At 32.7% G+C, this 25310-nt stretch overlaps 1 protein-coding gene and 1 long non-coding RNA gene across 3 annotated transcripts in view; both read left to right on the top strand.

The window, feature by feature from the left end:
* Positions 1–5410: 5410 nt before the first annotated feature.
* LOC128166136 (receptor-type tyrosine-protein phosphatase alpha-like) overlaps positions 5411–25310 on the top strand; it is a 58880-nt gene continuing 38980 nt past the window's right edge. The window contains exons 1-3 of the mRNA XM_052831091.1: positions 5411–5585; positions 5835–6041; positions 7480–9114. Of these exons, the coding sequence (XP_052687051.1) occupies positions 7644–9114 (1471 nt within the window). The 5' untranslated portion in view covers positions 5411–5585; positions 5835–6041; positions 7480–7643. The remainder of the gene's footprint in view (positions 5586–5834; positions 6042–7479; positions 9115–25310) is intronic.
* LOC128166145 (uncharacterized) lies at positions 9276–12448 on the top strand. 2 transcript variants are annotated; one of them, XR_008241132.1, is made up of 5 exons: positions 9276–10880; positions 11237–11389; positions 11548–11614; positions 11927–12087; positions 12262–12448. It is a non-coding gene; the product is annotated as an uncharacterized LOC128166145 (long non-coding RNA). The 2 variants fall into 2 exon arrangements; XR_008241131.1 differs by lacking the exon at positions 9276–10880 and having other exon boundaries at positions 10910–11389.

Here is a 25310-nt window from a genome sequence, read left to right as displayed (position 1 = left end):
CGATTCTTGTAAACAATTAAACATTAAAATGCTCTGTTTTTCGTATCTCATGCGGGTATGAAAATAACTAGCATTGCCGATTTTTAAAAATCTTGATATGCATCTTTATAGCCCGTATGAAAAGCCAACAAATCATTTTATTGTTTTTTTTTTTACATCTCCCTCTGTATCATTAATAAATCACCAATAAAGAGTTATCAAAAATACGTAAATTATCAATATAGTCGACAGAACGTTACACAGATGGAACAGCTAGTTCCTGCATATATGTGGTTACTATTATAGGACATGTATCAGAAATTACTTGGAGGTCTCACCGTGGGATCAGTCCGTTTAAGTCCGTGAAGTTCGTGCTCATATGCAAACGTCGTTCTACTTGATCGCGCAGATTTCTGGTGTGTCCAATCGATTTTCTTAGGAAATAAAGAAGAAAATATCTGGTGAATATTTTAAAATGTGTGTATTTAGCAATGATGTTTCATGTAGTTTTTTTTATACCCCCGCTCTGTCTTTCGTCTGTCTTTCGTCCGTAACAAAAATTTCTGTCGCATTTATCTCAGCAACTATTTATCGCAGATGCTTGAAATTTTTACCCAGTATTTGTATAGGCATGCCATATCGTGGGATATATTTATGTACCAATCGGACGTCAACTTCCTGTGTAATGAGTACTTTGTTTATTTTTACCCAAAATTTTCAAACAAATTTCCGTCAAAGATTTCTCAGCAACTATTTATCGCAGATGCTTGAAATTTTAACACACTATTTATTTTGACATGCCATATTGTGGGATATATTTCTAAAGCAATCGGACGTTAACTTCCTGTTAAATAATGACTTTTTTTATTTTTAGCCAAAATTTTCAATCAAATTTTCGTCAAAGATTTCTTAGCAACTATATATTGCAGATGCTTGAAATTTTTACACAGTATTTGTTAAGGCATGTTTTATCGTGGGATATATTTTTGTACCAATCGGACGTTAACTTCCTGTTAAATGAGTACTTTGTTTATTTTAGCCAAAATTTTCAAACAAATTTTCCTCAAAAATTTCTCAGCAGCTATTTATCGCAGATGCTTGAAATTTTAACACACTAATATTTGTTTAGGCATGCCATATTGTGGGATATATTTCTGTACCAATCGGATGCCAGCTTTCTGTTAAATGTCGCCATTGCTTATTTTGCATATTCACATCAGAGCGGGGGTATAACTAGTGAGCATTGGCTCACAGATATCTTGTTTTTTAAAAAAAATTTCAACATGCTTAATCAAAGAAATAAACACCGGATGCTGCGAAAGATTATTTTACATCAATAAAATATCGAAAGGGTGTTGTTTATAAGAAAAAAAATTACGGTCGGTTGTACAAACATTTTTAAGATATTAAGTGATTTCTAAAGCTTTTAAGTTAGATAATTATAGTATTTAGATTTCAGATGGAAAAAATTGCCTTTAAATCAGCATTTCAAATTGTAAAAAAAACCCTCATTTGTCCCAGAGACAGGGAAGGATCAAACCTCCCCCCCCCTCCCCCCCCCCCCGGATCCGCCACTGTTTCCTTGTTGATGAAACTACTAGTCGTCAATCAAGTATGCGCATGATATTACTTTACGTGGCTCTAACTCTGCGAGCTTTGCATTGTATCATACCTCTAATGATATATTTAATTTATATCAAAGGGCTTGGGGACAATATTTTTCTTCTGGATAGGACACTCATTTCTTATGTAATTTTTGAAATCAAAACAAATTTGTTATTCTGCAACATCGATTGCTATTTGGCAACTTGTTCCAGTATTTTTAGATTAAGATTGGGTTTAAATTGATCATTGGTGCTACCACTTAACGGGTATAAAATGATTACATCTCTGTTTATTTTCTTAGAAACATAAAAATGCTATTTTAAAATCTATGTGCATTAAATGTGCATTAAATTAAAAAAAAAACACCTGCTTTAACTTATCTCTACTTAAATACATTCTACCATTTAAAGTATTGTTTAAAGGAATTAGTATTTTATTTAGACTTATAGGCATACGCATTTCAATTTCATACATGTACCATTGTAATTGTTTTTAAATGAATTTAATGTTTGATGTTCTCTTTACTAAAGATTTTAGTAACAGCCCAAAGACACATACACACGTGCATGTATTCATGTACAGTACCATTTAATATTGCATTATTATTAAGTGGGGGATACGTTCTTTGATATAAAATGCGATTTTGATTGAGTTTTAAAAATTTATATAACGTTTACTTATATTGTATTATATTTACATCTACCAAGTATTATTCCCTCTATTTCTTACGAAAACATATAGTTAAATCATAGCTCTATAGATGCAGCCAGACTGAAATATACATGCCTGTTTATCGATTGGTCGAAATCTACAGCGACTGAAACTGAGAAGATATTGACAGGTCTGAAATTGACACGCCCTGTTTATCGAAAAGTCTAAACCTTCAGCGACCTACAAAATATCACGGACTGCTCTAAGTAATCATGATGATGTCAGACTCAAAGTCTCACAGGAGACGATTTGGCTGTTTCTTCTAGCTAAGTTAACGTACTTATGTACATTAACAATAATTTATTGATTTGTACTTATTTTTCGTAATCAATTTATTAATTAGTTGAAAGAGAGATGTTAATATAAACAATAAAATGCTTTCTTTGATGATTCATGCAGGTTATGAAGGTAGCGATCATTGCAGGAAAAAATTACATTATGTATTCATCCCGAATGAATCCCTAAAGAATGCATTTTATTGATTCAATAACCACATTCACAACAAGTCGTACGTTCATTGTAGACCAGTGTTCTTCATTTAGATATATTAAGGTATAGTATTATATCATTAAAAGTGCAAATTCAAACCTTGATGATATAAATGTTTGTATTGTGACCCACGGTAAATGTATAAGTTGATCGGTATTCGTTTTACAAGATTTATTTAAACTCCGCAACTTATTACAATATTCTGCGAGGTCGGGAGTCGTTGGTACGAGCGCCTTGACCGTCGCTCTCCAAACTGCCGAATAATTAAACATGGCCAACAATTACATTTAGATAACAAAACATTCTTAACAATAGAGAATAATAGAAAAGTAAATATAAAGAGTTACTTCAATTAACGGATTACTAAGATAATCTGAGTGTCAATTAGGGGTGTACTTGATTAAAAAAAGAAAGAATAAATTCTTGAAATAGAAATGTTAAGTCTTATTATTAAAAAAAAACATTTTTTAAATTGTCAGTATTACTAGCCATAACAACACAATTGAATATCGTTTTAAGAGTGTTGATATGAAGAGAAATCATTTGAAATTTTACTTCAAGTGGTGATTAGGATAATCTAAGTATCAAAAGAACTTAAAGTTTTGAGAAGTGCTCAACATCCATATCCCCTCCTCTTGGCTGTGTTCTTGAACCATTCAATGAACTATAGTTTGCATGGATATGCAGGACAATGTCCAATCCATAAGACAGTTTCTAATCCATTACACCATTTCATTCTTCCTAAAGAAAGGACAAATATGCAAATTTTAAAGCAAAATACAGTTACTTTCGATCTATGATCTCTGGAGGCTTGAAAATCACTTCCAATTTTATAAACCATTTAAAATGCTGACTTTCTTCTTTTCTGGAGGCCTGAAATGGAGAAATGCGTGCCACGTGTTTTTTGATTGACATCGACTATAGTAGATATAAGAGACCTTAGAAAAGGTCGTATTATTTTAAAAAAATCAAAGTTAATACCACAGTATCTTGTTTTACTGATATTAGTTTTACCGTATATAAAGTGCAAACTTGTTTACTGATATTAGCCATACTGTATCAAAAGTTCACATTGTTTTAAATTTGCATTAACAATACAAAAAGAGAAGAACAAAAAATTTCAAAAGATATTATAGAATATTGCTTTCAACAAGTTGCAGTGAAAAAATAAAGTCTGAATTTCATTCATAGCAATTTTTATTGTTTTTTTTTCTCCTTTTTTCACTTTTTAAGATTCGAAATCTGCGAGCATTGTTAAGTCGTACGTAAAAATGATCATCAGAAAATCTCTTCATCATCTCGCACAGAACTGTATTTCAACCAATGAAATAAATTTGAATTTCACATCATGTATTTTCAACCAATCAGAAAGGAGAGGCAGCGCACAGCCCGGAGACTGTAAATTATTTCAAGGAAGACGATAATAAATATTAAATATCTTGAAGACGTCCGTTTCATGTCCTTAACCCTTAAAGCACGTTTATGTTGCTTTAAGCTATATAGTTTTTAGCATGAGCTGAACCCACAATGGGGGGGGGGGGTTGAATTTTTACATTGGAATATAAAGTGTAAATCTTTAAAAATCTCTTCCTCAGAAACTTATCAGCCAGGAAAGCTGAAACTTGTGTGGAAGCATTCTCAGTTTGAGTAGATTCAAGTTTGTTCATATCAAGGTCACGAAGGGGGGGGGGGGTGTTGGGTGTTAAAATATATTTTTCTAGAAACCATTTGCCCAGAGAAGCTGTTAATTTACCGAAAGCAACCTCAGATAATGTAGATTTAAATTCTTTCAATGTGGGGCCACATTGGGATTCCAATTTTACAAAGGAAAATATTTTGATTATTCACAAAAAATAAAATTGTTATGATATATGGCCTTACTTATATGCAAGCATTTTGACACATTGCTGTTTCTTTTAATTTGTTAAGACTTTGGCCCCTGGACGGTTCTTGGGCCTCACAAGGGGTTCAGAGTTTGGTGTAGGTTTATATCCTTTATTTAAACAATTGTTTAGGATTATTTGGGAACTGCAATGTTCAAAAGGTGATATGACTCTAAAATCATCCTTTTAGAAAAGGGACTTGATTATAAACATAAGAATATCCAGGGTAAAAAAATGAACTCTTACTTCTACAGGATCTACATATATTATACTACATTGCCAAGATAGTTTGAATTAAGATTATGTTAATCAAGCTAATTTTATCATGATACCTATTGTTGCTTTAATGGTCGATGTGGCTCAGGGGCCTCTTGTTTTGTTTTTCCCTTGGCGTCACACCCATCCACTATAATTTGGACCCTTTCTAAACCATAGGTGATGATGCATTGAAGTGTATGTTGCTTCATTGATATGACTGTATATGGGTACATGTATACATTATAAAGCGTTTCCACAATTTAAAATCATTCGGGTCAAGGGTGATAGACAAGACATACGGTCTATTGCGGGTGAATAAATTTTTATTTTCAGGATTTTAACCTAACTTTCAGAGAAAAACAACTTTATGAAGCTTTTTTAAGCTATTTGTGCCATTCAATCGAAATGCATTTACAGGTTATATCATACGACAGTTAACAAATACTCACGACAGATTTGTTTTATTATATTATACAGGAAATGTCGCATACTATCGGACAGCGACTTCTTCCTCAACTTTTGGCAGCAACTATGCGTGGAAGGCTATAGATGAGGAATCTGGGACGTATGCTAGAACAAACAATGAAGCAAATCCTCAGTTGACAATACTCTTGTCCAATATCTATAACATCAAACATATTTTTTTAAAAGTGTATGCATGTAAGATATGAATCACTAACGACATCTATCTATCTATCTATCTATCTATCTATCTATCTATCTATCTATCTATCTATCTATCTATCTATCTATCTATCTATCTATCTATCTATCTGTATATCTAGATATATCTAATAGATAGATCTAAAGTTCCGTTTTGAATCTTGCTAGACCTCAATGAATCTCCCGCGGTCTTATCAAGTTATTAAAAATAAAATAGTCTAAAAATTTCATTATATGCACTTGCAGACCAAACGTCCTCTTTCCATGTTTTCGTCACAAACTCTACGTCAAATGTACCAGCTAGTAACGACAAGTGCACCGAGATCCGTGTGGATGAACGGGACTATTATGCCGATAGTGTTATATGCAACAGAACTATAACTGGTGATACGATTGTCGTTCAAAAAGTCTCAACCTTAGCTACCTTAGTGGTATACGAAGTAAAAGTTTATCGTAAGTCATTTTCTCATTTTCTTCTAACATTCACTCTAAACATTGCATTGTAAACTAATTCAGTACCACGCCTATACTGATCTATAAGTCTTATCGTAAAAAATTTCACATGTGAGAGAGAGAGAGAGAGAGAGAGAGAGAGAGAGAGAGAGAGAGAGAGAGAGAGAGAGAGCATTCAAAGTAGCAAAATCAATCTAAATTAAGTGCGAGTTATTTATAATATCAAATTGAAAAACAGTAAAAAAAATAAATCAATGCCAATGATAATAGTTTTACATTACTGATAACTCAATTTCGTGAAATGTTATAAGAGGTAAAAACTTTTACTAAAGGGTCACGGTTTTGGTCAGTTTATATTTTATTTTATTGTTTACAATGCTTTAGTAATCAATTTCTAATATCAACCAGAATTTGAGTGTCTGGTTGTAGAGCTATACGCAAGAAACAGAGGTTACAATTCTGTATTATGTAAACAAGGTTCGTGTCATGTCTTTGTTTACATTGGTTCAATATACCGGTAAAAGTTCCTTTTAAGCTTATTTTTCTATATGCTAATTCGTTTTGAATAAACAATTCTTAACGTTCCCCACATTCATTGGAGGTCTAATCCTAGAATTTTCTTGTCAACATTCAAAATGTAAACAAAAAAGACCTGTTTTGTTTGTATTGTAAAGAATAAAGAGCTCTGTATCTTATAACTCGAAGACTAAAACTCAGAAATACCTTAATAAAGCAATGTAAACATCAAAAACGGCGGAAAAATTTAATTTTGACCAGAATCGTGATCACACCCCTGTAAGGGTCCTCCACACCCTCTAGAAAGGTTTGTAATACAAGTCTGATTTTCTATATTCCTTAAAGATATGAAATTCAAGCATACATTAGACTTGAAAATGACGGAGAAATATTCAGTTTCGAGTGAAAAATCAACTTTTAAAAATTTATTACTTTTCATAAAAACAAACGTAACTGCTATATTCGAACTCGGGACCTGCGGGGTAGTAGACTGAAGTTATACCCAGTACGCTACAGAGATAGACACCCAATCTTTTTCACATTAACAGTTTCACAATGGTTGAAATCAGAAGTACCAGAGGTTTTACATTTGTAAGATTGTTTGAATCACGACTTTAGGTTGGGGTTGGGTTGTAATTTACATAATAAATTTCTGATCAGGATGAGAAGGCTATCATTTTTAGCATTAACATATGCATAGAATCAAGATAATTTATGTGTATAAATACTTTTCAAGATTTAAACAAATATACTTAATCTTTTAGCAGATTTTCGAACAATGCGTTTCTGTTTCAGTAATAATGATTTTGTACAACAATGCTTCTGCCGTTTAAATGCATCATGTGGGCTGGCTGAATTTTTGAAAAGGAGCTACGAAAAATAAGTTTAATTGAATGTTTTCAGAATTGTTGTATAATTACAGAATGTAGCCAAGGTACCTATGGAGATCAATGTGAATTTGAGTGCAAGAACTGTTTAGACAATAGGTGTGATCAGTACACGGGGTTCTGTAAAAATGGATGCAACATTGGCTGGCACGAAACGTGTCTTGACAACAAATGTCAGTTTATTTCGGAATCATGCTCCATGGTATGCAGCTCTAGTTGGTATGGAACCATGTGTGATAGGAAGTGTCCCAAACAATGCGAATCATCTTGTGATAGATATCGGGGATGTACAGATTGCGCAGCGGGTTATTTCGGATCAAATTGTTCTCAATGTCCCGAGAACACATACGGAAAAAACTGTAGTTTGACATGTGAACATTGTATTGACTGTGATCCTGTAAATGGATGTATAGAATGTTCAACTGGTTTTTATGGTGACGATTGCAAGGAAACATGCTCAGAAGGTTGCAGAGATCGTAATTGTGATAACAAGTTTGGAACCTGTTTAAATGGATGTATAGACGGGTATATAGGCGATAATTGTAAAACGCGTTGTAGAGCCAACTGTACAACTTGTATTGCTGATGGTCTTTGCACTTTGTGCCTAGTTGGAACCTTCGGTACATATTGCAAATACGCATGCCCAAACACCTGCGGTGGTAATAAATCGTGTTCTAAGATAAATGGTCAGTGTATTGAGTGCGCCTCTGGAATGTTCGGTCCAAATTGCACCGAACACTGCAGTCAAAATTGTAAAACTCCTACTGTGTGTCAAAGAAATGGTGAATGTTACACTGGATGCGTTGATGGATGGTATGGTCCACTGTGTAATAGGAATTGTTCAGTTGAAAACTGTGCAAAATGTATTTTAAAATCGTCTGATGTTTCCTGTGTATCATGCAATATGGGTTACTATGTTGATTACACGTATGGGAATTGTCTGAAATGTCCTTCTAACTGTATAACTTGTGAAAACAAATCCAAATGCACTCGGTGCAAAACAAATTTTTATGGGGAAAGGTGCAATGATGAATGCAACAAAAACTGTGTCGATGGTTTATGCGAAATTAATGGAACTTGTACTAATGGTTGCGATAATTCCAAGTATGGTGCTGGATGTTCCGAGAATTGTAGTCTTAACTGTATGCACTGTCACAGCAAATATAGTTGTGAAAAATGTTTACCTGGATTCTACGGTTTAACTTGTAGAGGAACATGCCCTGGTCAATGTTTTAATTGTACTTCAAATTCCAATTGTGAAGTCTGTAATCCCGGATTCTTTGGACCCCGGTGTGGTTATGATTGTCGTCCAGAATGTCTGACCTGTAACTCAGGAGATTCCTGTACTTCCTGTAAGGACGGCTGGTCCGGACGTTTATGCAAATGTAGCAAAAACTGCAAAAATGAAGATTGCAATAGCGATGGAATCTGCCAAAGCGGGTGTAACGGTTCATATTATGGGGAACGTTGTGATGTTTCCTGTCCTTCGAAGAATTGTCAAAGTTGTGATCGAATGTCTGGCAACTGTACAGAGTGCTCTAAAGGACTGTATGGGATGAACTGTACTGAGAAATGCAGTGGGTCGTGTTTGGGGAGTGCTTGTGATATGACCGGCGCATGTTTACGTGGCTGCCAGGATGGCTTAGATGGAAAAGAATGCACTAAAATCAGTAAGTTATAAACAAAAATATGTTTTATTATTGATTTGTCTATGATTAAAATATTTAACAAAACTGAACTGAATGCCGTACACGTAAGTCATTTGCAAAAATATGTATCATATTTCGATTTTTTTCGGATAAATAAGGTTTTCGGATAAATAAGGTTTCCTATGCTTGGTGCTATTTAGACTCTCTCAATGAAAGTTTGGTTTTAAGTGATAAATGTACATTCTAACAATGCATTGATATTAGAAAAGTATATATTTACATGTAAATGTGCTGCATATGTGAGTTTAGATCATTTTTAACAACTTGTTTTGAGTCAAAGCTGTGCAAATACTTTGATATTTATTCCACAAACTACATGAATCATCTTAGAAGAAAGATTTGATTAATTAAATAATAATGTTGACAAAATACTTTTCACGCAATTAGTTTTTAGCCCAGTAAACCATAAAAAAAAATTTTCGTAAAAAATCACAGTTTGTAACACCTTTTCTTATGTCTATAAACGATGTTGGACATGTTTTAAACAGTTATTTTGATGAATAACAATTTACAAAAATCTTACTGTTTTTATAATGAAAGCAAACATTATGTTCTTATTCACCAGATCAAACAAATATAAATTATTCTTAAACTACACTGTAAAAACACATACTAGTATGTCGGAACTGTTTCGCCAGCGGCTGTGCGACAAACCTCATATTTACATGTAATTCAAATTGGACAACAAGTACATTTATTATCTTCTGGTTGCATTATTGAAATTCTACATGATAAAAAATAAAAATTTGATTAAATTAGATATACAGTGAATGTAAAGGGAGGGGAGAGGGGGCTGTTGCACGTAAAGCAGCGAACCCTTAATGGTTTTAATTTCCTAACACCTAGACACAGGTTAACTATAGTCTGTCCCAAGATATTTTTGCTGCACATATGAACGATTCTTAATAAAAATACCCATATCTGTGAAAGAAATGCAATTGAAATCGATGAAAGGGAAAACCCCCAAGATAACCTCATTCACACATTATCATTATCATGGCGCATCTTTGCAAGGCTGCGAGGATGGATTTGCTGGACAATTTTGTACCGAATGTAAGTATTAGGTAGATCAAACCATTTATGATATTCTTTAGTTTTTTTTAATTTTAATTAATTAGATTTTAGAGTCATCAAACTCATACTTAGCACTATTTAATGGGTTGCACATTGTTAACCTATAAATAAAAAGTGGAATGAACAGTTCTTAACATACACATACAGTTGTTAAATATTAGCTTTGAAATAAATGATTAAGTTAGTAACTCACTCTCTCTCTCTCTCTCGATCGATCGATCGATACACTGTAAACAAATAAAACAAAAACATTTTCAATAAATTCATTATGCTAGCTCTTTGTATAAATTATCATCCTGATATGTCGCGAGAATTAACTGAATCGGATTCCGTCTTTGTTTTTTGTACGTACCGAAATTTATTTGACGGTGACATAACCAGTTTAAGACAATCACTAACTGAGCGTCAGATGTGAGTATTGTTGTACGACTTAAGTACCCGGTTGGTTTGATATGAAATCATATTTTGGTCATATGTGAAATGTAAAATGAATTCATGACGTTCAATTAAAATTGATTGAATTAAGAACTGTTCTCGAGTAAATTATACTTACGTTAAATATCCTTTAATTTTAATGATATTTTCCTTGTAAGTTTTTGTAAGTTGCAGGATTGATACCGGTATATGGCCGTTTTCGCCCCAATGGATCACAAGTAAGTTGAACCAGCTGACATGTAATATGGAATTAAACAATCCTAAGAATATTAGGGTTATGGCAACTCATTTCTATATATCAAATATGAAAATGATCAAAAAAAGTTCAAATTTAAACTGTGTCAATGAATTATTCAAATTATTTATCTAATTTTGCATGTTCCATCATTGTAAATAATGGAGTTTAGACATTACTGCAATCCTTCTTAGCTTGAAACAGATCTTAAAAATATTGTTACGCCATTATATGATTAGACACTTTTACTGAAAAAGAAACATTTATATATCAATGAATTTCTTTAAATTTATAGGATCGTCCTTACATTATGCAAAGAAAAAGATATTTAAATTTCAGGAGAAAATCATTTTTGTGGTACCTGATACAAGAGTCAAAACAGATTATAAACCCTGAAACATAAAATATAGTAAACCACTGTCGTGCAGTCTACTTCATATAACGGTAGAGAATATGTACGAGAAGTATTCAATGAAAGCACCAAAAGCAAAGGTAGGCACACCATATACACTTCGTCAGTTTTGTTCCCTAAGCGAACACGAAATATTCTTGAGTCTTCTGAACAGTCAATTTTTAAAGGTCGACTTGAAAAGTCGCTTTTGTACAATTTCCATGCAGTGTATTATTCATAATGTGGGGGTCTGTTTTAGCCTTAAAGAATTTACATCAACGTGTTTTTGCAACTATGTGGCAAAAGAACGATGGTTATTATTACAGGTATGAAACAAAGGTAGAAAACAGGTTTGTAGTTGAAGATGGATCATTCATTATTGCCACTTTCCTTAATTGAAGCATGCTGGATTTGTAATAGTACACTTTTTATTGCACATTTATGTTAACATGATTTTTTTCTCTTCTAATTTCTTTATATTGATGTTGATTTTTATTTTTTTCAGTACTAGTCTTACTAAAATTGATAATTTGGATTTTAATGATGCAAGTATTTTATGCTTTTCTACACCTATCTGAATAATGTAAATATGGTGATGTGTAAAAATGAATAATTTCTTCAAACATCTTTAAAAAAAGCTGGCTGTCTCGCCAGGATACTTCACAACAAAGCACACAGACAGATAGGCATCACACTGAAAAGATAAAGCTTACAACAAAACAAGCAATCAATGAAAAAAGACGTTTGGAGCTATGACAGAGATCCTTTCCAAAGATGCTTTACACTTAGTTTTAAAAAGGTAAATTTTAATTTATCAGCCTATACATGTAAAACTAATTAGCCGCTTGTCAAACGATAATAGGAAAGTAATGCATATTTCATGAATTCATGTCAGCTTTAAGCAGTGAATTCATGTACATGAAAGTCTTCACGTTGTCATTCCTAAATGTTTATCTTCTGTTTTCTTTTATAGGTAAAATATATAGATGCAAAAAAGGCATAAATGATGCTGCTGATATTTTAATTTAAACATATTTTATTGAGTAATCAAATGGATTGGGCAACAGGCAAAGCCTATATAAACCCTCTCAATGATGCTGCTGATATGAAAGACATCATATTATAACATTTAAAGACATCACCAGAAAGGTTAATTGACAAAAAAACCCACGGATTTTGTAAGTGTTGCTGAAACCAGTAAACATAAAGTAAAGGATAACTTTAATCTTGGTTTTCATTAACATACTTTCTAATTTCATACACATTTTTATATAATAAAATATGTGTTCATTCTTTTCTTTTTTATAATAGAACGAACTTCAGATACTTTGCATGCAGTTACCTGTAATTTTTGGACAAGTCCCTTTTTTTCATATGAGCATAATCAGTGAAATAAGTGAAGGTGGAAACAATCAAACAGGATTCACATTTAAAGGTAGCATTCTGAGGCGGCGTGGGCAGCCAGTATTGATGAGAGACTAAATCAGATTGTCAATTTTTATTGTATCATCCTATACACAATACACAAATCTAAGATCTAATCTTATTGAAAGTTTCAAGGATAAAAGTGCAAGATTTAATGACATATATAGACTATTAAAAATGTTTAAAAAGTCAAGTGTATCAAATTATAAGCGAGAAATGTTATTGTTTTCTGTTTACGAATAGATTACGATGCAAAAAATGATATGTTTTTTGTTATCAGTTTAAAGCTGCTATATAGGGAAGAATTAGCAATCCAGTATAAAGATACTGATTTATTTAGCTTAACTTGTTGCAGTCATCAGTCATCAATTGAACCTTTTGTTGCAAGAAAGTAATTTCATCTCTTTTGTGCAGAGACTTGTTTCATTTTCACCCAGTAAAGATGTATATATAAATAAATAAATTGAAACTTATTTACGAACGAGACACCATTATTGGCATGTTGCACTGTTTTGAGTGAGTCACTATCATGCCCTAAAGGGTACGTATTTCTTGATTAACAAATGTGATAAAAAAAAATTTAGAATGTTTGATCGAGAATTCATATTAAATGTTTTCAAATGAACACATGGTTTATGAATGGACTCTATATATAGAAAGAGTATCTACAGTACGTCCCGTTTTGTAATTTTAACAGGACATAGATCTGAGTTATACATGTACATTTATCATTATTATGTACGTAGATGTAGTTTAAATTTTGTGAATGTCGTTTGTGAATTCATGATACTGAATTGAATAGAATCAGTTTAGTGCGAATAATGTCGGTATTACGTTTAGATCTCCAATGATACTTTAGACGTTTTTTGTAATATATGTATATAATTATGTGTTCTGCTAATTGCCAAAGTTTTGAAAAATCAATTCGTACTTAATACATGTGCATCTTCTACAAAGAGACTTGCATTGTAAGGTGTTCAAAATGCAAACTAATAAGGTGTATGTGTTATTTTTTGTAAAAATTATTCTGTGGGTTTTTTTCGAGCACTTATTCATTGAGTGGTAATGATCTAAGTATGTTCTATAGAGCGTAAAAACAAAGCTTATTTAAAGTGTCATTTTATGTATAAGTTGCAACAGGAATAAAGTTGATATTAAGTTAAGGAAGATCATTATAACTTCGATATGTACAATTTTAAAATATCAGTTTTATAACATATTCTCATATATCTTCCTTTTATTAAACCAATTAAATAATAAATATGACATTTTTTAATATTTTCTGAAATGTGGTGATGAACAAATAGATTTGAAACTTGTTCTACTTCAATAAATTTGTATGAGAGCCAAACAATGACTTTGTTAAAATTATGTAAAGAAGGGATTATACATACATTATCTAGAGACCGATAAAAAAGTTGCTAATTAAGACATGCATTTTTGTAGTTTTTTTTATATTAAAAAAGATGTTTTTTATTCAGGTAAAAACGTAATTTTACTAAATGATATCGAGTGGGAACCCTCCTTATTGCTTAATCACGTAATGTTGTGATTTTTTTTCCATTGAAGATAAAATTAACCTTGTTTAAGTTTTGGATATGTATAAGACAATGGTATTCCCCTTATACATTCAATGAAAATGCTATTTGCAGTATTATACCTTGTTACAAATAATGGAGTAATTTTCGAACATGATTGCTTTTAAAATCGCTTTCACACAAACGAAGTTGACCCATGACTGCGAGCTGGTCAGATCCAATTAGCATCTATACTTATAAATTAAGGCTTTTTGTAAATAAACTACGAAATGCCTGCACCAGTGTTAGTACTTTTACATATGGTATTTCGACACATGTGAGATGAGATCCGTAAGCTATTATTGAATTAATTGTACCTGATTAGTAATTTTTGTTAAATTAATATTTTAAAAAACCTACTTTCATTTTCGATACACTAGTATGAGAGTAAGGTAGTGGACACGCATTGGCGGATCCAAGTCAGTGGGAGTTATCATCAAAATATATGCTTGCAATGAAATATTAAATGAACAATGAATAAATTAATATGGAACTTAATTAGATTATACATAGAAAATAAGATTTTACAAATGTTGAATAAATGAAATAAGGTAATTCGTTTCTTAATTGTGCAATTTTAGTCATATTAGATTGAAACTAGCAAAGCGCGACCTCTCACGAGCGAAAAAAATAGAAATTTCCAGAAGGGGGTTACCAAAAACACGGTTTAACTAATAAACGTCATGGCGAAAAATGTAGGACGGGTTCATCATGCATTGCGGGCAGATAGTCATACCTTAGATGGGACTCTTTGGTTAATGAAAAAAACCCAGAAAAAAACCCCGGAAGAATTTGATGCGATTTTAATTTTAATGGAATTTATTTTCTAGAATGGGTTGCTCAGGAATGTGGTTTGACTAATTTACATGTATAAACGTTAAAAGGAGAGGAACTTGTAAGTTGTTAGAACCTACTAGTATTAGAACCTGTTTCTAATTCTTTTTTTAATCAATAAAATATGTTCAAAACAATAAACGTTGCTATTCATCTACTTTACATGGGTATGTTAAACTTTGTTAAAGACACTCTATGTACCCTTAAACACCGTTTACACACTCCATAAAATAATGAGTGTTATAGTGCATGCGCAGTTATCAACCAAAAAAAATGGGATTTAGCAAGTCATATTGCAGTGTACAAATGTTACCAAATAACTCAAATGCAATCTCCATTATATCACTCTGATAATCTGGGACGAAAAAAGAATAATGCTAGCTTCTTTACCATTAAGAGGATTTTATATAAAGGCATCATTCATGTTTCATGGACCACTTCATGTCAAAATGGATATTCTATACAATTTATGTATGTCATCTGTCAACTGTTAACACCGTTTGAAATTCTGCATGTATATTGCGTCAAATCGAAACTGACTTTGGAATTGTATACATAAAAGACAATGATCAAGCTTTCTGTTTTTACCGAAGATGGTGAGATGATAACAAGACTATTATTGGGATAAACAGGACGTGGTCTGATGAGATAAACTAAGGCTCATTTTCCGTTTCTTTAAGTACTAACACAATTCAGCTAGTATACTTCTTCTTTTCCAAACTAGCCCGTTGCCTTTCACGGATAAACTTAAGTGGAGGAAAACAGGTTTTTCTTAACAAACCCGGCGTTTTACTTTGAAACGAAAGTTGGGAAATCCGTCAATTTCCAAAAACAGATTATGTTATCTCCTCTAGCGATTTTGCTCACATCTTCTGTGAATAATCTCAATTCTCATTGGAATAGGTATAAAATAAATTTTAATAGGCTCATGAAGCTTCAAAAAAGTAGCATAAAACAATTGTTCAAATAAATGAAAGAGTATATATGATTGTTTTAACCTTCCTTATGTATCATAGTTATGATCGTGTAAGTTAATTGTTTTATTGAAGAATATTTCAATCATTAAAGAACAATTTTATTTCAAAATTAATAATTGTAAATCACCGCTTGGTAAATTTGTTAGTAAGTTTATATACCAAGCCGATTACTCACTTATTTAAAGGCGCCGTGGCCGCATCTAAACAATAGTTTGCAGGAAAATTAATTCTTGTTCCGCAAATTCTTTAAATTATGGTGGCAAATGCCCAGTGAAGACCATTTTCTCTGTACGATTCCTAAAATGTTTATTACAAAAATCATTACTCGATACTATATATACACTTTTGAAGCTTAATATAGTTAAATATGTGCACAAGTATAAGGCATTCTTTTCATTTGCGTTGGTTGAAAATTTGCGAAGTTTGAGTCTATCCTTTTTAAACCAGTGTTTTTATCTCTTTAATAAACATGTATGCCTTAGAGTATATACAGTTTTTGGTTAAAATTTGGTCACTATGAACTAGATTACATGTAACACTGGGAAATTGCAGAAAAATGTCGCAAAAAAACTTCTTACTTTAACGATTCATGTAATATGAAGATGTAGACTAAAATACGAAGCACGTAGTTGTTGACTAAGTATTTTAACTGATGTCAGTTTAAGTTAATCAGTCATACATGCTCTGTACAACGATGGTTGGGTCGTGAACTTGACGTTGCCAGGCATTAACCTCCTGAATTATCTCAAGCATAGGATCTGGTGATTCTGGAACAACGGCATCCTCGGACCAGAACTTACACTGAAATTGTTTCGCAGGCCTTAGTTAATGACTAGAGTTACCAAAAAGTTTTATCAAAGACAAAACATTGCTTAAGTAGATGTCAAATGATCAAACAAATAAACAACAAAATACTATACATGCGTTTTATAGATTTATTGGCGATAATGGCCACGGCTGCTTGATATTAAAATGAATACAGAATACAAGGTGAAACCTGGGATCAGCTGTTCACCCGTAAAAAATTATACCTTATTCATTAATACTTAAACATATTATATAAACCATTAAAAGTCCATTTGAGCACTACTGGTAAGCTGAAATATTCGCTGGCAAGCTCAGCAGTTGTCCCCACAGATTAGGCAGCCGTGACGAATGGGGTCGACTCTTATGGTGGCAGCTTCATCTTGAAAAATTTAATCTGCAGAGCCAGAAAACATCGAACTATGAAATTGTATTCAATTTAAATAACATAAAATCCTATAGGGCCACCGGATATATGAAGGGGAGAGATGGGTTGGTCAAATTCAAAGCAGCGACTGATGGGATGTTCTGCAGGGAGTCTGTGACGTCACAAGTTCAAGCTAATATCCCAAAGTGCACGCGATGACCAGCTAATATGCGTAAAGTCCCCAAGGGTTGGAGGGTTATCATTATGGTGAAGATATTTAGCTTTGATAAACCGATTTAACTTCGATGAGTTAAATCCAAATAATTTTAATTTGCAAAGTATTGTTTTGTACAGCTGTACTTGCACAGTTGATTAAAAACGGAAACACTCCAGAAATAAATTGCTTAAAAATTACATTCCACAACAAGAAAGTAGAATGTGAACATAGCAGATATTATGAGAAAAACGTTTGTTTATTATTACTTAGGTGTTTTAGTTTCTGCTGGTAAAAGGTTAAAGACAACTACACCAAAACTACAATTACTGACCAATAATCCCTGGCCGTCTTTAGAAATAAAGATACTAGATGATATCCCGCACAAGCGCGGGAATTAACAAATTACTCTTTAAAATGATACGATGCTAAATATGTAGAACCAATTTTTTTCATTTTTGGAAATACTGTGTCCACAAATTTTCGATGACGCGTTGCTTCAGACCCATTATATACGCTCTCAGTCAGGGATATGAAAGATGCATGGAACAGCCATATTAACATTTTTTTTAGTTCGCTTCCGCGACTAAAATTACAGTGCCAGAAACTTTGTACAGAAAAATCTTTTTTATCAAGAAGTAGACATAATTTAATGATTAATTTCAAAAGTATATATCAGATTGGTTAAGTAAGGTAGAACGCTTCATTTTATCTTACAAAAATATGTATACTCAAAACACGTGATGACGTTTATATTTGTGCTCATGGCGCATGAATTACCAAAGTGTATTCGTAAAAAATTGAACGTCGCAGATTTCAAATGCAAACATAAGGGGAAATTTTCACTGAATGTAAATATTTTTCAATAATTAAGTAACAGGTAAAAATCAGTTACAGCTTACCGACATCATATTCTACGTTATGAAATACTAAAGGTCTAAGCAGTTACTCTGGTGTAGGCGTTTTGTAGTTTAATTGGCGAAATGTCTTAATTTATAAGTATAGTATTACAATGAAAGAAATGTAAGATGCTGTAAAGTATTTTCATGCAAAAGGCAATTTGTGTTTAGCACTACACAAAGATTTATCATGATGATGATAATACTGTTTACTGTTTTTAGTGTGATGATAGGTTTTTCCTTACTTTAATATGTATTATCTTTTAAAAGTCAGCTGCTGGTTTTAAAAAAAAGAAATATTATAGCTGACAGTTGCATCAGAAAAGGTAATGCCATAGAGTTCACGATGTATTATATAAACAGATGAATAGTTTACAACTTAATTACTGAACCATTTAAAACACCACAAATTAAAGAGAAATCTGTTCGCCCAATTAAGGTTTAAGGTGGTATAGGACATTTGTCGATATAAATGTAGATTCTACAACATTTATTGCCGAGATCAAAGAGATGCCGCGGACATTATTCTCCAATATACCATAAACGTCATCAGTAAATTATTAGATCAGAAATACCTATTTGTCTCGCACTGACCATGAAAGTACAACTTCAAACCGTAAAAAGTTTTAAAACTATGTCAATTTCACGTGTTAGTTCCAGTCAAAACGATGTGTATTGCCTCAAATGTTTATTTTTAAGAGATCAATGCGGCTGTTTCTGTGACCTCCCTTGCACATTTTCACTGCGTGTTTTTACATAAAATATATAACGTGTAGTAGTAATAATCGTATTAAATTGCCCTTAAAATATTAGGAACATGGTTCAAAGATATTTTATAAATAAGTAAAGAGTATTAAAAATCCAAATAAAAATTCCTTACGTCTGCATGTGATTCATTTGATCGATACACACGTTAACATTACTAACAAAACCATTGGTGTTACACGGAACTGCCGTCAAAATGACCTAAATCGTTTCTCTATAGGAGAAACGATCTGTAGAAATACTGGGCTGTTAGAAGAATATAAATAAAGTTCTTGTTATCATGAATGTTGCAGGAAAACCTCCTCGGTCTCGAAATGTTGTTTGAAATATAAAGGCCTCGGCTAACGCCTCGGCTTTTATATTTCAAAACAGCATTTCTCGACCTCGAAGGTTATATTGCAACATTCACGAAAACTTCACTTTATTTCTTAATTAAATATATTATAATTGAAATACTTTAATCGGTTTAGAATTTTCAGATTTTAAAATATTTAACAAAAAATAGTTTTTAAAAATATCTGGAGAGGTAAAAGTTGTATAACCCCGATCAAGATTCGAACTCATGACTTACATATTCGCAGTAAACCCTCTAACCCACTGCGCTACGCTGTTAGATGACAAAATTGGGAAAGAACCCGTTTCTTTAATTACATCTCATTTTATTGTTTACTTCGACAAATAAAACGTCACAACATGGAAGTGTTTCATACCACCAAAAGGAAGGGAAAAAAACCAAAGAGCTGGAAACAGAATCTGAAGGAAGTTATAACGTTAAACAATAAATCTAACGAATCCCTGTAGGTTGAAACTTGTTAAATTCGCCGATTTGGAGGACATTGTTGCAAATAAATTGTAGTATTTAATGCAGTAGGTTTTGATCCTCTATTCTTGCAACATTTTTAATTCTTCTGAAATATATTAGACCTCCTCGAACACAATGCCAAATTAACCACATTGAATTAAAGTGTCACAAGAAAATTATATATTTTCAGAGTTTAGTAAGGGACTATATTTTGTGGCGGAAAGTTTTCAGAAAGAAAATGAAGAATTGTTATAACTCAATATCTTTATAGTACTGTTATTTAGTTTCCAAAATTTTAACGCAAACTAAAATTCCAGATAGTTTGTGTATTACGATAAATTCATTTTGTTCTGAAAAACATTTTTGAACAATATTTTGATATTTCTATCGATATATTTTGGCATATTTATCTTATTATTCGTGCATATCTAGCTTATTATTCGTAGAAGTCAAGAAAATATTAACTCCAATTTTTGCCCAAAATTGGCTTATTTTATGTCATATATCAATTATTGGAAATGTGACCCCTACCTTTTTTTTTAAAACTTTTTTATGAGACATTAAATGTGTGTCTATTTGTATGCCTAGATTAGGAAAGTTGGCATTACGATTATATTTTTTATTTGCGTTACAATTTAATTACTTCAAAATTTTGCAACAATCTTTACATTTCCTGTTGTATTCATTATGTACTGGCATTTGAAACCACCAGTAAAGCAAGGTTTTTGAAACTTTGACATAGGCATTACTTTTATAGTCACTACATTTGTTCAACTTCATACTGTATTGAAATCATAACTAAATAATAGTTCTAACAATAAATATTTGTTTGACTTCTTCAAATAATCAATTTCCATGGCATGAAACAACACGATTTGTAACTGTTGCTGAATCCAAAATACATGAAGTGAAGTGTTACTTTAATCTTATTTTTCATCTACACACATTTTAATTTCATTTCAATTTTTATAAATATACACTTAACAAAATTACTCAGTGTTCACCCTGATAAATAGTTTAATTTGAAAAATTACGAAATAAAAGAATGTGAAATTTTCAACATTTCATAATTGATATATGTCTTTTCATCAATAGCTAGCACTGATATAATAACTAAAGACAACACCGACTGAAATCAATTACCCGTGACGAAACGTCAAAACATTAAATTGGTATTTTTCTGCGCGTTTAATTTTTTGTGACTGATATTAGTCTTTTGCAATAGTATAAAAAAAAACATTTAACATGACCAAAATGACCAAAAAGAAAACAGCCAGACCTGTTGGAATATTGGTGTCTGCATTGTTTCTATGACAGATTGTACCAACTTAAATTGATGTTTATTTTGTCCTCGGCATTTTTTTTGAATATCAAGCAATCTGAAGGAAACGTTATTTTGTAATAATTTTTCTCCTGTTTAAGTGTGACGTCATTTCAATCGGCAAATTAAACCAATCCAAAAGCACTGAGCAAAAATCAACAAAACCGGAAGTGTTTGTGAAATAAAGCAAAGGTCAAGGTTTCGGGTCGCAACCAGTGTCAAGTTCAAAGCATAGTTTTTAACTATTTGAAAATTAAGTTAAATTAAATATTATACATCATACTGGATGGACACTTAAAAGTTTTATAGAGTGTATAATATTGTTTTGGTTATATCTAAATTTTATTCAATTTTGGGAGTTGATTTTAATCAACTCTCCTATGCAGTCACTCTGACAAACGGAAAGTGAAACAGTGAATTTGGCAATGTACTTGATTTAGCGGTTGCTGCATTCCGCCAAAAAATGCAAAAAAAACACAGCCAAAGGTAGTTCGTTTACAGTATAGCACAGGACAGCGCATCAGTGTTGACTGAAATGTACGCAAAAACTTTGGATTCCCAAGCGAGGTGGTGGTGGTTGTAAAAGAAACATAGATTCATAACATCGATATTGATTTAAATAAATAGTGCAACATTGATTAAGATCAAGGAATAAATATTTACACACCAATTTTTTTCTTTAAAATATGTTTTGGTATGTACAGCGGGGGAGGGGGGCTGTAGTCAAGCCACACCTTTCCTGGATTGTTTTTTTCTTCAAACAATAAATTGTTATGTACACATATCTGCATACATGTACTATATGGTCATTTATAGTTATAGAATATCTGACATTTTGCTGCCGGAATTTAGGTTCAGTTCTCTTAAATCTATCACAATTTTGCAAGTCGATAAAAGTGGTAACCTTAGTTCCGGCTTAGCATATAGTTACCTTAGAAGAACCTATTAGCATGTCCGTGCATGGATATAGAGGAGAGAGTCGCCCACCTCATGTCAAACAAAATTATCTCTCAGAGCCTCCTTCCTCACGGGAAAGGACTATGTGCGGTATGGTCAAATATCTGCCCCCGATTTCAACCAATTTTTAAATAGTATCGTATAAAAATGAAATCTTCACAAATCATTGTAAAGAAGATGCCTATAACTGTAATCTTGATTTTAGTCATCATTGCTCACTCGCTATTTATCTATGACGTCACTTAAATGACCTAATTCCCGCAAATTTGCAAACAAATGAAGATATTCTCATTTTTGCTCTATATTTTGCATTCGGAAGTATAGAGCGCAGGTCTGCTCAAGTGCGATTTTAACATATGTTTTTCTTCAGATAGTTATACATATTATACTATAAAATGGTACTTGAGCAAGCCTGCGCTCAATGTTTCCCAGTCGAAAAACCATCGGAAAACACCCATATTTTGCTGCAAAACATCAATTTATCAAAATAATGCAATATTCATGACGTCATTTCTACATTATGAGGTCACTGTGGTGATAACCTTTTACACCTTTATTTCCAATATGATTTTAACTATCTTTCACCTTATTTTAAAGCTCTTTCTGAAACTATGATTTTGGGGGGCAAAAATTGCATAAAACCGCACATAGTCCTTTTCTGAATCCGGGCATCGTCCCGTACACTAAGCATTTCACACATGTTTATCCATGATGAATGTGTTTGTATAATATTTATAGAGAAGATGTCTTCAAGATCTAGAAAAATTCACCCAAAAGGAGGGGGCTGAAATATAATGTTGTTGGGAGGGGGGGGGGGTGTCTGACTTCCTCCCTCTAGATCTACACATATAATTCCCAACTCTTTGTAAAATGGGGTTTTCTTTGGTACCTATAAAAATATATATAATGCCAGTTGACTGTTGAATGTCATATACACACCGCCTCCTTTACATTAAATGTTGTAACCCATTGAGTTATTAGGCGAAGCAGAGGCATATTCCAGGTGTTTGGGTGGGGTGGGGTTTTTTTTGGGAGGGTGGGGGGTCATTGCTCCATAAAAACCAATTTGGATCCGATGCATAGTGTTGATTATAAAATAAACACGATTAGGCATTTTTGTGTCTTGCACGTTTTTTCTAAATATAGAGGGAGGGCAACCTTGACTTTCAGGTTAACAAACTGATACGCTTTCTCGTTTTGTTTACTTGGATGGTGGCATGGGTTGGTTTCGCAGGAAAGATCCCGTCAAATTTTACCCAAAAAATGTAAACATGAGGTTTGGGTTATTTTAGGGGTAAAAAATGTTCTAAAATATTTATTTCTTATATTTTGTGGATCAAGGGCTTATGTCTTTATCATTGACAAATGACACTTTAGATGCGAAACTGTGCCCTCAGTTTTCACTTTCGATTTTACAGTGGAAAAAAGGGGGTGCCTCTCTCTCACTCGAATGGAACGTGAATAATTTCAAAACAATTCTTGAATATTTGAATTAATAAACATTAGGCTGCAAATCCTATCGTAGTGTATGGGAGTCGCCAGGGACAAGAGAGTATAATTGGACCTACGTATATGAAAAAAGCGAATAAGGGACAATTCTTCAACATATTTTGAAATGGACCCAGGCTAATCTAAAAAAATGTTTTATGTAAGTTGTACATTTTTTATTCCGCAATGTCTGAAATGAGCCCTGATCATGTCTCCCATATATATAAACGAGTTGAAACATATTCTAAAAATCAACGGAACAGAAAACCGGAAATACAACAAGAATCAGCTTTACCTTTCCTCCACATATAGAAACATTTTCATCTTCATCTTTAAAATTAATATGAATTAATATCTCGCATTTCAGCAAAGAGTGAAGAAATAATTAGACATAACTATGTAATACACAAATTTCAAATAACAAAGCAACGTGTAATATAAGATGTAAATTACTAATTTTCGATTTATTTTTAATTGCTACAACAACAAAAAAGGAATGTCCCGGGGCCCCATCTTCACCAAATATGAAGGCCCAAATATGGGATACAGGGTGTGAACAAGCCTCTTGAAAGAAATCCCATGATACCTGTATTATACGAAATGTCACATTTTCGCCAGGCTAGCTAAGCCTGTTACTGGTCGTGTAAACCCAATTCCTTTTGAAGGTCGAATGGGCTGTCCCAAGGCCCCATCCTCACCAAAAATGAAGGCCCAAATATGGGATACAGGATGTGAGCCAGCCACTTGAAAGAAATCATATTATAACTGTATTTAACGAAATGTCGTATTTTCGTCAGGCTAGCTTATCTTCTTACTGATCGTGTAAACCCAATCCTTATGAGGGTCGACTGAGATTTCCCGGGGCCCCATAAAATATGAAGGCCCAAATATTGGAAACAGGGTGTGAGCAAGCCCCTTGAAAGAAATCCCATTATAACTGTAATATACGAAATATCGCATTTTCGCCAGGCTAGTTAATATAAGCCTGTTACTAGTCGTGTAAACCCAATTCTTTTTGAGGGTCAACTGGGCTGTCCCGGGGCCCCATCCTCACCGTATACAAAGGCCCAAATATGGGAAACAGGGTGTGAGCCAGCCCCTTGAAAGAAATCCCACTATAACTGTATTATACGAAATGTCGCATTTTCGCCAGGCTAGCTAAGCCTGTTACTGGTCGTGTTTATTATGTCAATGTTCAGGTTAGGTCATCAAGTAATAATTTTTACTATAAAACTGTTTTTTTTTTAATTGAAAAGGGAAGTTTATATGAAATTTACGTTTATTAGCATATTTACGGTAATTTGAATAGCGAACCGACAACAGAATTCTATTCGCTTTTCGAATAGTGAATAGCAAAATGCAAATAGAACTTCAACTTCTGAATGCCACTTTCAAAGAAGATTTTAAAAATCAACTGTATCATATTGTAAAGAGAAACATTGATGTTAAGTAGTAGATTACTATGCAAATATGATTTGTAATGTTGGTATCAGTTTTAAGCTGCTTCATAAGGAAAAGTTACATGAAACAATTCATTGCGAAGATACTGATGTGTTTATCCTAGCATGTTACAGTAATAAGTCATTAATTTC

This window comes from Crassostrea angulata, chromosome 10 (assembly GCF_025612915.1).
Source record: "Crassostrea angulata isolate pt1a10 chromosome 10, ASM2561291v2, whole genome shotgun sequence".
NCBI classification, from domain to species: domain Eukaryota; kingdom Metazoa; phylum Mollusca; class Bivalvia; order Ostreida; family Ostreidae; genus Magallana; species Magallana angulata.
Note: the sequence above shows the minus strand (reverse complement) of the source record. Positions and strands in the feature narration are given on the sequence as shown.